Source organism: Entelurus aequoreus, linkage group LG15, assembly GCF_033978785.1.
Source record: "Entelurus aequoreus isolate RoL-2023_Sb linkage group LG15, RoL_Eaeq_v1.1, whole genome shotgun sequence".
In the NCBI taxonomy this organism is placed as follows: Eukaryota; Metazoa; Chordata; class Actinopteri; order Syngnathiformes; family Syngnathidae; genus Entelurus; species Entelurus aequoreus.
In genome coordinates this window covers 44878241-44891578 of record NC_084745.1, presented here as the reverse complement: position 1 = coordinate 44891578, position 13338 = coordinate 44878241, and the positions used below count along the sequence as shown (strand labels likewise).

Sequence of the window (13338 nt, the reverse complement as noted above, 5' to 3'; positions counted from 1 at the left end):
ATATCACCACATGGGCTCAGGAACACTTCAGAAAACCACTGTCAGTAACTATAGTTTGTCGCTACATCTGTAAGTGCAAGTTAAAAATCTACTATGCAAAGCGAAAGCCATTTATCAACAACACCCAGAAACCCTGCCGGCTTCGTCCATCTAAGATGGACTGATGCAAAGTGGAAAAGTGTTCTGTGGTCTGACGAGTCCACATTTCAAATTGTTTTTGGAAAAACTGTGGACGTTGTGTCCTCCGGAACAAAGAAGAAAATAACCATCCGGATTGTTATAGGCGCAAAGTTCAAAAGCCAGCATCTGTGATGGTATGGGGGTGCATTAGTGCCCAAGACATGGGTAAGTTACACGTCTGTAAAGGCATCATTAATGCTGAAAGGTACATACAGGTTTTGGAGCAACATATTTTGCCATTCAAGCAACGTCTTTTTCATGGACGCCCCTGCTTATTTCAGCAAGACAATGCCAAGCCACGTGTTACAACAGCGTGGCTTCATAGTAAAAGAGTGCGGGTACTAGACTGGCCTGCCTGTAGTCCAGACCTGTCTCCCATTGAAAATATGTGGCGCATTATGAAGCCTAAAATAGCACAACGGAGACCCCCGGACTGTTGAACAACTTAAGCTGTACATCAAGCAAGAATGGGAAAGAATTCCACCTGAGAAGCTTCAAAAATGTGTCTCCTCAGTTCCCAAACGTTTACTGAGTGTTGTTAAAAGGAAAGGCCATGTAACACAGTGGTAAAAATGCCCCTGTGCCAACTTTTTTGTAATAATGCTCATTGTCAGTAATAATGCTCATTGTCATTTCTGTATTATTTTTTATTTTCGCTAACTGCTTATTTGCTATTACTTTTACCATCATATTTGTACATGTCGTATTTGCTGATGTTGCTCTATTGTTGTTGTTGTGTTTGCTGTTGTTGTTTTTGTCTCTCTGTCTCATCCCCCCTTTTCTTCTTTTTTTTCTCTTTCTATCCCCTCCTGCTCCGGCCCGGCTGCACCAAATGATAATATAAATACATTTAATAAAGTCAAATACAAATAAGGCAACAAGAGAAGTATCCTACACTTCTCTTTTGTAAAGTAAACTGAACAGCCTATATGGGCATCTACATCAACTATATGATTTGCCTGAGAAGCTGGACAGGACAAAAAAAAAAAAAAAAAAGGAAAGGCCATGTAACACAGTGGTAAAAACGCCACTGTGCCAACTTTTTTGCAATGTGTTGCTCCCATTAAATTCTAAGTAATGTTGAAAGAGCCATATTGGACCAAAAATAAAAAAAATAAAAAAATCTTTGTGGACCCGCAAAAAATTACAAGCCTTTTTAAACTAAATTGGCCCTTGTGTGTGAATGTGAGTGTGAATGTTGTCTGTCTATCTGTGTTGGCCCTGCGATGAGGTGGCGACTTGTCCAGGGTGTACCCCGCCTTCCGCCCTTGTGCAGCTGGGATAGGCTCCAGCACCCCCTGCGACACCGTAAGGGACAAGCGGTAGAAAATGGATGGATGGATTTAAGTGTTATAATGAAGGTCACAGATGATGTAAGTGTCTATATTAGCAATAATAGCCCACTATCAAAATGACTATGTGTCGCAGGCTGACACAAATCTTCATTGACAGAAATGTTGAAATGCGATAATATACACATTTTTACAACATTGGATAACATCAGTAAAACGGAGGCTTGGCAAAGGGTGAGATAACTTCTGGGAATTACTGGTATAGAATGGCCAGAGTTAAAGATGTGTGTGTCCAAGTTAAAGGAAATGGCAGGATGTCTTATTCTAATGGATTTATTACAATCTTTGCAAGCTGGGTAACGTTTGCTGTGGTCTATAAAGGCACACAAACAAGAATCAGAAATGCAGCCAATATTATGTACACATGTAAATATAAATTAAATACACAGAGGACATAAGTAAAATAAATTAAATGAGCTCAAATATACCTACAAACAAGGCATAATGATGTAATATGTACATACAGCTAGCCTAAATAGCATGTTAGCATCGATTAGCTTGCAGTCATACAGTGACCAAATATGCCTGATTAGCAGTCAATAACATCAACAAAGCTCACCTTTGTGCGTTCACGCACAGCATAAAAAGTTTGGTGGACAAAATGAGACAAAGAAGGAGTGGCATAAAACACGTCTTTCTGTGGCAGCATTGGAGAAAGTTGTACATGTAAACAAACTACGGTGAGTTCAATGACCGCCAAAATTACCGTATTTTCCGGACCATAGGGTGCACCGGATTATAAGGCGCACTGTCTATTTTTGATCTTTTTTCATATATTAAGCGCACCGGATTATAGGGCGCATTAAAAGAGTCATATTATTATGATTTTTTTTCTGAGTGTAAAACACTTTCTTGTGGTCTACATAACATGTAATGGTGGTTCTTTGGTCAAAATGTTGCATAGATGATGTTTTACAGAACATCTACAAGCCGCTTTCTGACAGTCGCTTCAGGATGCGCCGTTTTGTGGGCGGTCTTATTTACGTGGCTCACCTTCGGCAGCGTCTTCTCCCCGTCATCTTTGTTGTAGCGGTGTAGCGTGCAAGGACGGGAGTGGAAGAAGTGTCAAAAGATGGAGCTAACTGTTTAAATTACATTCAGAATTTACTTCAATCAATAACGGAGCAGCATCTCCTCATACGGAAACAACCACACCAGAATTGTGTCCCGTGAAAAACGGTCCGACCGGAACTCTAATAAGTAAAGTTCCATGGGTGAATAATGTAAAGTCACTACGCAGGTATGTTAAAGCGCTTTAATGGTGAGTTTACTGACAGATATAAGTAAGAACTTTACACTACTTTATATTACAAATGGCAACAGCGGAGGATGAATGTCCCATAACAAGAAGATAGAGAAAAAAAAGAAGCTTATTTATTATTATCATCAGTCTGGACTGGACCCCCTCTCCAGCGGCCCAGGCTTAGACCGATTTTTTTTTTCTCACCCCCCCATTGTTTACCTGTATCTCACCTTTATGTAAGGGGCGCCGGAAGTTGGCAGACCCGTCAGCGATCCTGTTCGGTCTCCCTGTAATGTTTGTCTGATCTTGAATGGGATTGTGCTGAAAATTTTAATTTCCCCTCAGGGATTAATAAAGTATTTCTGATTCTGATTTACGGCGTCGGCGCGGACATGCGCAATTTTTTCAGGATTTATGCAGATCTCAAATACAGATCAGCAGGTACCAGAAGGTAAGAAAAGTTGCTTCCGCATAATATTGCGAAACAAAACGCCAGATAATATGTTTTACCTTATATACACACCATAATAATACTCGTATGTTAAAGCACAGTACAATCCATCAAGCGGTGCGGCTTCATAGCTTACCAAAGTCGTACTAAAACATTTTGACAGATTTTTTAAAAGAGCCGTGTGTAATGTTATATATTTTCAAGGGAACATTTAAAATGTTGGTGTTGTTTACTTGAGTCATATTGCCATCATTGTGTAGTCTACACGTATCTCTTATGTTTGACTGCCATCTACTGGTCACACTTATCATTACACCATGTACCAAATAAAATAGCTTTGAGGTGAGTGAGCTCAACCAAACTTATTACTTACATTAGGGGCACGGGGTTATAAGGCGCACTGTCGAGTTTTGAGGAAAAAAAAAAAAGATTTAAGTGCGCCTTATAGTCCGGAAAATACGGTAGTAGGACAAAACGGCGCTCGCCAAATACTCTCATCAGTGAAGCATGTTTAATATAAACCAGGGGTCCCCAAGCTTTTTGACCTGGGGGCCGTATTGGGTTAAATTCGCCATTTTTTCCCCTCGTGCACTAATTGACTGAAAGATCGCGCACTTGCCGCCTTTGTGGCGCAAGCGTGATGACGTCCCGTTACCGCTGGGAAAATGCATTTTTAGACAATATGATTTGCTTGAGCGGCAAGGAGACCCAAACAACAAGCGGTAGAAAATGGATTGATGGATGGCCGAAAAAGGACAGATTAAAAACAATAATAATAAAAAAATAAAAATACTGTATATATATATATATATATATATATATATATATATATATATATATATATATATTTTTTTTTACTTGGTATTACCCGTGGGCCGGATTTTGGATGCTTGCGTGACTTATCTGCCTAGGAGACCCAGTAACAAGCAGTAGAAAATTAATTGATGGATGGGCGAAAAAGGAAAGATTAAAAAAAATAAAAAATAAAAATAAAAAATATATATACACTACCGTTCAAAAGTTTGGGGTCACATTGAAATGTCCTTATTTTTTAAGGAAAAGCACTGTAATTTTCAATGAAGATAACTTTAAACTAGTCTTAACTTTAACAGGCATGTGATTTGAACACAATGAAAAAGACTGAAAAAACTTCCGGTGGTCTGGGGGACGAAGGCCCCCAGCCAGGTCCAGGTGGGGGGACAAGGGGGGCAACGCCCCCCGAAGCTCCTGGTTTTTCACCAATTTAACATGCTAAAATTAACAAAGACAGCACCGTTTGAAGAAAATATTTTAGAGTTTAAAGACATGAAAAAATCATTAGTAGAACATACATAATCCAATTATCCTAATGAATCACTGTATATGGTTCAGTCCCAACAGTATTTAGTCACTAATATTTACATCTTGTGTTCATTTCACATCCACAGGTGTCACATTGATCAGTGTTATTATCTACAGTTTATTTACAGTATTACCACATTACTTCAGTTCATGTAATGTAATGTAATGTAAACATTTCATTCTTTTTGCCAAAATAGGATATACATTTATGAAAAGAATTAAACATGTTTAGTATTGTTTATTCATATTTGAAAATAGGAAATAATAATAATGTGAGGACACTGACATATTGCATGAAACAAGTGTGAAAATATTGACCTCCAAGATTGTTACACCACTGACAATAGTTTCAACAGACTACATAAGAACTTAATATTACAAAATAGTATTATATGCAAATTTATTTCAAATAAATTGTTAACTGGATTCAATAATGCGACTCTTTGAATTTCTGTAATTTCATAATATATTTTCACGTTGCTTTTTATTTTTAGAAAAACCCATTTATATTTCGCTAAGCAATAATTGGTTAATATTTAAAACAAACTTGCGTATTTCGCAAGCAAATATTTTTTAGCTCACCTCATTATTAACAACCCTGTCTGCAACTGAAGTGGGTGGATCTTTCCTCTCGATGTCTACGGCAGTTGTCGATGTAAACAAAAGATGAAGTCCGTAAGGTTTGCTCACTTTCGGTTGACATCCAAAAGTACCAGCTAGTGAAAAGTTTGTTTTCTTTGCTTCAAGTTGTTTCATATGTTTTTGGCGTTTTGCATGTACTTCCAAAGCCTTGAAACCTCGTGATCCATAGTCAATATTATCATGACACCACGTGCACAAAACCTTTCCGGGACGATCGATTTTCCGAATAACATCACCGAATAAAGTCGTAACTTTCTTCTTCCCAACAGTATCAGTGATTTCCCTTTCCATCCAGTCCCATCGAAACTTATTTTTGACATGTTTATCAATTTATTTTACTCGTAAAGCGTCCTTTCTCTCGAGAACCGACATTGTTTACATATGGAAAATGGCCGTAGTAACCATTATGAATGATGACGTTATTAACGTCGTCATTCATAACAGATGTCCTGATTGGTCACAAGGAACATATCGACCAATCAACTACGGCGTAATATAAACTACGTCTCGAATCTTGATTTAGGGTCGGAAAAAAAACGGAAAAACGGGAGATAATTTTTTTTTTTCCCCCGAGATTAAAAAAGACGGAATTCCGACTTTACACGGAAAAATCACATGCCTGACTTTAAAGAAATACACTCTATACATTGCTAATGTGGTAAATGACTATTCTAGCTGCAAATGTCTGGTTTTTGGTGCAATACTACATAGGTGTATAGAGGCCCATTTCCAGCAACTATCACTCCAGTGTTCTAATGGTACAATGTGTTTGCTCATTGGCTCAGAAGGCTAATTGATGATTAGAAAACCCTTGTGCAATCATGTTCACACATCTGAAAACAGTTTAGCTCGTTACAGAAGCTACAAAACTGACCTTCCTTTGAGCAGATTGAGTTTCTGGAGCATCACATTTGTGGGGTCAATTAAACGCTCAAAATGGCCAGAAAAAGAGAACTTTCATCTGAAACTCGACAGTCTATTCTTGTTCTTAGAAATGAAGGCTATTCCACAAAATTGTTTGGGTGACCCCAAACTTTTGAACGGTAGTGTATATATATATATTTTTTTACTTGGTATTACCCGCGGGCCGGATTTTGGATGCTGGTGTGCCTTATCTGCCTAGGAGACCCAGTAACAAACGGTAGAAAATGGATTGATGGATGGGCGAAAAAGGACAGAGTAAAAAAAATTATAATTAAAAAATAAATAAATACAATTTTTATTTACTTTTTAGCCAGGACTACTCGCGGGCCAGATTTTGGACGCTGGCGTGCCGTATCTGCCTAGGACGGGGGTCGGCAACCCGCGGCTCTAGAGCCGCATGCGGCTCTTTAGCGCCGCCCTAGTGGCTCTCTGGAGATTTTTCAAAAATGTATGAAGAATGGAAAAAGATGAGGGGAAAAAAATCAATTTTTTTGTTTCAGAATGTTTTCTGTGGGAGGACAAACATGACATTAACCTCCCTAATTGTTATAAATCACACTGTTTATATTAAACATGCTTCACTGATTCGAGTATTTGGCGAGCACCGTTTTGTCCTACTCATTTTGGCGGTCCTTGAACTCGCCGTATAGTTTGTGTCCATGTATAACTTTCTCCGACTTTCTAGGACGTGTTTTATGCCACTTTTTCTATCTCATTTTGTCCACCACACTTTTAACGTTGGGCATGAGTGCACAAAGGTGAGTTTGGTTGATGTTATTGACTTGTGTGGAGTGCTAATCAGACATATTTGGTCACTGCGTGACTGCAAGCTAATCGATGCTAACATGCTATTTAGGCTAGCTATATGTACATATTGCATATGCCTCATTTGTAGCTATATTTGAGGTCATTTAGTTTCCTTTAAGTCCCCTTAATTACATTTATATCTCATGTAATATGGCTTTTAATTTTTTGCGGCTCCAGACAGATTTGTTTTTGTATTTTTGGTCCAATATGGCTCTTTCAACATTTTGGGTTGCCGACCCCTGGCCTAGGAGACTCAGTAACAAGCAGTAGAAAATGGATTGATGGATGGGTGAAAAAGAACAGATAAAAAAAATAATAATTAAAAAAAAAAAATAAATAAATAAATAACTTTTTAAATTTTTTTTTTAACTTGGTACTACCCGCGGGCCGGATTCTGGACGCTGGCGGGCCGTATCTGGCCCGCGGGCCGTAGTTCGGGGACCCCTGATATAAACTGTGGGATTTCTAACAATTAGGAAGGTTTGTGTCATGTTTGTCCTCCGACAGAAACCATATTAAAACAAAAAATATATTTTTTCTACCATCTTTTTTCAATTTCATACATTTTTGAAAAAGCACCCTAGGGAGCCACTCGGGCAGCGCTAAAGAGCCGCATGTGGCTCTCGAGCCGCGGGTTGCCGACCCCTGTGTTAGTGAAACCCTCGCAGAGTTCAGTGTGAGGACAGCACCATGACATATGGGTGGACTGAGGGAAAATTGGAGCAGAGGTTGCCTTGGGAGGAACGGAAAGCACATCGCTAATTATGCACGCGTGCACGTGCACAACACCCTGGACACAAGGCGACGGTACTACAATGTCAAACGTGTCGTGATTGGCGAATGGTGGTCCCGCAAGGGAAAACTACAGTCTCCAGCCTTTCCTGGCAAAAACAGTACAGAAAACCATAACTACATCCACCCCCAGCCTTGTCCCCAAGTAGCTGATTCCAGCCCTGCAAAGCTACTACCACTAATCTCCTCTGATCCTGCTCCACTGGCAAAGATTGGATGTCGAACAAACAAACAAACAAACAAACAAACAAAAACAAACATGACAATGAATGATTATCGCCTTCAGAACGTACTGCTCCTCACAGATATGCACTCAACGTACGGAACGCAAAATGTTACCTTGCTGACATAACTTTCTTGGCCCCGCGGTGCTGAGTTGGCAGATTGGTGACCAGATTTGACAAAGTGGGCATGTAGTAGTTATATAATCGTCAAATCTCTAAGCCTCTCTTTGGAATGGACGCACGGCACAGGAGCATCAAAAACCGCTGCTAAAGTGCTGCGAGGGTGGACATAATCTGTAGGACTTGCGCTTACCCACGAGACATTCTTGTTCTTGGAGTGTTTGATCATGGCACCACCAGCCGACCTGGCGAGAGGAGTCCCCCTTCTTCAGCACACCCCGAGGGTGGAGGGCGGCCTGTTGTGCTCAGCCATAGGTCATCTGCACTCAGAAGCCTGAATCGACTAAAAAAGTTTCCGAGCCTGGCGGGTGATCCGAAGTGAGGAAGAAGCCAAAAACAAAGCAAAAAAAAAAGTGCCTTCTGACAGCAGCAGTGACCCGATGGACTGATTGCACATTCGCGCTAAGTATGAATATGAAACATCCATCAGGTTTAACCCCGCCCCGCTGAGCCGCTGCACGCGCCCAATCGCTATGCACTTCTGCATGGCCCAGCTCCCGAGGGTAAGCTTATAGAAGGATGAACACTCCGTGGTAGAGAGGGCTCTTCACCAACTGGCAGGTCGACGGCACTTTCATTGGTGGACGACTTAGTTTGTGTTTCAAACGTCCTCCGCGGTCTCAGGGGGACGTCGTCATGCCAACTGTTCGCTCCGAGACAAGCGTTACCGCCAAGACGCCGCCGATTCTGCATCACCGGTGGCGATCAGCGCCTTTCATGGACAAAGTTCTGCGGCACGCTTGATGATTCCATTGGCTGACTGGAGTGGGATTGAGCCGCAGCGCAGCATCAGACCTCGAGGACAACAGCTGGCTGAACAGACTGTGAACTGCAACGCATTGGAGGCAATTGGAGGATGCAAAAAGAAAAAAATTCAAGTTTGAAAGGCAAACACCAAAGCTAACGATTCAGATAACACTGATTGAACAAAGCAGAAGATAAATCCTATTTGTAGTGTACAGTCTATACTAGTGTTGTCCCCATACCAATATTTTGGTACCGTTACAAAAATGATTTACCGTATTTTTCGGACTATAAGTCACAGTTTTTTCCATAGTTGGCCAGGGGTGCGACTTATGTGTGAAATTATTAACACATTACCGTAAAATATCAAATAATATTATTTCGCTCATTCACGTAAGAGACTAGACGTATAAGATTTCATGGGATTCAGCGACTAGGAGTGACAGATTGTTTGGTAAACGTATAGCATGTTCTATATGTTATAGTTATTTGAATGACTCTTACCATAATATGTTACATTAAAGGCCTACTGAAAGCCACTACTACCGACCACGCAGTCTGATAGTTTATATATCAATGATGAAATCTTAACATTGCAACACATGCCAATACGGCCGGGTTAACTTATAAAGTGACATTTTAAATTTCCCGCTAAACTTCCGGTTGGAAACGTCTATGTATGATGACGTATGCGCGTGACGTCACGACGGCAACGGAAGTATTCGTACCCAATGTGTCACCATACAAACTGCTCTGTTTTCATCGAACAATTCCACAGTATTCTGGACATCTGTGTTGGTGAATCTTTTGCAATTTGTTTAACGAACAATGGAGATTGCAAAGAAGAAAGTTGTAGGTGGGATCGGTGTATTAGCGGCTGGCTGTAGCAACACAACAAAGAGGACTTACTTTGATAGCAGACGCGCTAGCCGATGCTAGCCGCCAACCGCATCTGTGATCGGGGGAAGTCCTTCGTCGCGCCGTCGATCGCTGGAATGCAGGTGAGCACGGGTGTTGATGAGCAGATGAGGGCTGGCTGGCGTAGGTGGAGCGCTAATGTTTTTATCATAGCTCTGTGAGGTCCGGTTGCTAAGTTGCTAAGTTAGCTTCAACGTTGTTAGCAACAGCATTGTTAAGCTTTGCCAGGCTGAGAATTATTAACCGTGTAGTTACATGTCCATGGTTTAATAGTATTGTTGATCTTCTGTCTATCCTTCCAGTCAGGGGTTTATTTCGTCTGTTTCTATCTGCATTTGAGCCAGATGCTATCACGTTAGCTCAGGAGCTAAAGAGCTTCGCCGATGTATTGTCGTGGGGATAAAAGTCACTGTGAATGTCCGTTTCGCGTTCTCGACTCTCATTTTCAAGAGGATATAGTATCCGAGGTGGTTTAAAATACAAATCCGTGATCCACAATAGAAAAAGGAGAGTGTGTGGAATCCAATGCGACCTTGTACCTAAGTTACGGCCAGAGCGAAAAAAGATACACCCTGCACTGCCTCTCTAGTCCTTCACTCTAACGTTCCTCATCCACGAATCTTTCATCCTCGCTCAAATTAATGGGGTAATCGTCGTTTTCTCGGTCCGAATCTCTCTCGCTCCATTGTAAACAACGGGGAATTGTGAGGAATCCTTCCTCCTGTGACGTCACGCTACTTTCGGTATAGGCAAGGCTTTTTTTTTTATCAGCGACCAAAAGTTGCGAACTTTATCGTTGTGTCAAATGCAGAGGACAAATTTCACCACATCTAGTGTGTGTGTGACAATCATTGGTACTTTAATCTTTAATCTTAATCTTGTTCTCTACTAAATCCTTTCAGCAAAAATATGGCAATATCGCGAAATGATCAAGTATGACACATAGAATGGATCTGCTATCCCCGTTTAAATAAAAAAAATATCATTTCAGTAGCCCTTTAACATACCAGGCATGTTCTCAGTTGGTTATTTATGCGTCATATAACGTACACTTATTCAGCCTGTTGTTCACTATTCATTTTAAATTGCCTTTCAAATGTCTATTCTTGGTGTTGGGTTTTATCAAATAAATTTCCCCAAAAAATACGACTTATACTCCAGTGCGACTTATATGTTTTTTTCCTTCTTTATTATGCATTTTTGGCAGGTGCGATTTATACTCCGGTGCGACTTATACTCCGAAAAATACGGTAGATACTTTTTGGTACTTTTCCGTACTTTTCCAAATTAAGGTGACCACAAAAAATTGCATTAAAGGCTTTATTTTAACAAAAAATCTTATGGTACATCAAACATGTTTATTATTGCAAGTTTGTCCTTAAATACAATAGTGAACATACTAGACTACTTGTCTTTTAGTAGTAAGTAAGCAAACAAAGACTCCTATTTTAGCTGCTGACGTATGCAGTAACATATTGTGTCATTTTCCATTCTATTATTTTGTCAAAATTATAAAAGACAAGCTGTAAAAATTGACTATTAATCTACTTGTTCATTTACTGTTAATATCTGCTTACTTTCTCTTTTAACATGTTCTATCTACACTTATGTTAAAATGTAATAATCACTTATTCTTCTGTTCTTTGATACTTTACATTAGTTTTGGATGATACCACAAATTTGGTGTAGTACTGAACGTGATTCATTAGTATCGCGGTACTGTACTAATACTGGTATACCGTACAACCCTAGTCTATATTAGGGTTGTCTTTGATGAAGGATTTTCATAGTCAAATCTGATTTCTTACACGAGGGGTTCTTAACCTTTTTGACCTAAGGGCCCAACTTTTCCACTACAGAGGGGCCCGAGACCCAATCAAATATTAACACCGAATTATTAATCTTACTGTTGATTTTGAATTGTATTCAATTATTATATCTAACTTAAAGTTTAACAGGATAAACCTTGTCAAATGATATGACACCATGTGTTAATCACAAATATTATTATCAAGGCTTAGGTCAGGCTAATTACAAAATAAATAATAAAATACATTGCAAAGGGACTCAAACTGATTAAAAATAAATGTACATACATCATGCTAAAATGAATAGATTTAAATCTAAATTAATAATAATAATTTAAGTGCAAATAAACATAAAACTTCACCATTTTAGTCGTGATTTTTGAGCTTACAGTACCAGTAGAGTGGAAAAAACAAGTTGCCTCTATATTGATCATATCATATATGTGATGTGTGACACCCAATAACTTACAAAGTTTGCGAATAGATATATATGATCAAAACAGTATAAATCTCAGAGATTCCCGAGCCATTTTGAGAGTTAATGAGGAAGCCAGTCACGTGTTCTGTGATGTAGCGTTAAGAACCAGAGATCCCTTCCCCATCAACAACAATGCTAATAAAGCATACTTTGTGAGGGCCAACAACGATGACTTTGGGACAAACAATGACCCAGAAACTTGTATTTTTGAGGCCAAACACAAAGAGGATGAGCAGGAAGTTTTAGAAGCAGAGTGCTAAAAGGATGCAGTTTTATTGTAACGCTATAGCATCAGCAGCATTGCTAAACATTAGAGATGTCCGATAATATCGGCCGATAAATGCTTTAAAATGTAATATCGGAAATTATCGGTATCGTTTTTTTTATTATCGGTATCGTTTTTTATTTTTTTTATTTTTATTAAATCAACATAAAAAACACAAGATACACTTACAATTAGTGCACCAAACCAAAACACCTCCCTCCCCCATTTACACTCATTCACACTCATTCGCACAAAAGGGTTGTTTCTTTCTGTTATTAATATTCTGGTTCCTACATTATATATCAATATATATCTATACAGTCTGCAAGGGATACAGTCCGTAAGCACACATGACTGTGCGTGCTGATGGCCCACTAATAGTACTAACCTTTAACAGTTAATTTTACTCATTTTCATTAATTACTAGTTTCTATGTAACTGTTTTTATATTGTTTTACTTTCTTTTTTATTCAAGAAAATGTTTTTAATTTATTTATCTTATTTTATAATTTTTTTTAAAAAGGACCTTATCTTCACCATACTTGGTTGTCCAAATTAGGCATAATAATGTGTTAATTCCACGACTGTATATATCGGTATCGGTAATTAAGAGTTGGACAATATCGGAATATCGGATATCGGAAAAAAAAACATTATTGGACATCCCTACTAAACATACAAACTAACCATAATAAACCATAATAAAACAAACACTTACTGTAATATTCCCACTGTCGCTGGGATGCCGACCGACGGGACGCTCACATAATTCAGTTTGGATGAAGATTCAATCGCAATTCTCACAAAGGGTAAAAAAAAAAGTTGCTGCAACTATGCCTTATTTGCCATTTTAGGGGATGTGAAATTCGACCAACCTGTCGGTCCATGGCCACATTTGTCTACTAGCAGGGGAGAGATGCATGAAATATAATCTAAAATGTACTTTTACCAAGTTTGAGACGAAGCAGAAGCAGCCGCCGTCTTATAGT

General features: G+C 39.2%; 1 protein-coding gene across 3 annotated transcripts in view; it reads right to left on the bottom strand.

The window, feature by feature from the left end:
• The window catches only part of cacnb2a (calcium channel, voltage-dependent, beta 2a), a 190779-nt gene that overhangs the window by 135540 nt on the left and 41901 nt on the right, over positions 1-13338 (bottom strand). Inside the window, exon 1 of one of the 3 annotated variants that reach the window (XM_062021595.1) lies at positions 8270-8708. The exons of the other annotated variants lie outside the window; for them this stretch is intronic. Within the exon in view, the coding sequence (XP_061877579.1) occupies positions 8270-8305 (36 nt within the window). The 5' untranslated portion in view covers positions 8306-8708. Of the gene's footprint in view, positions 1-8269; positions 8709-13338 lie in introns of those variants that run through there. 3 annotated transcript variants of the gene reach the window in all.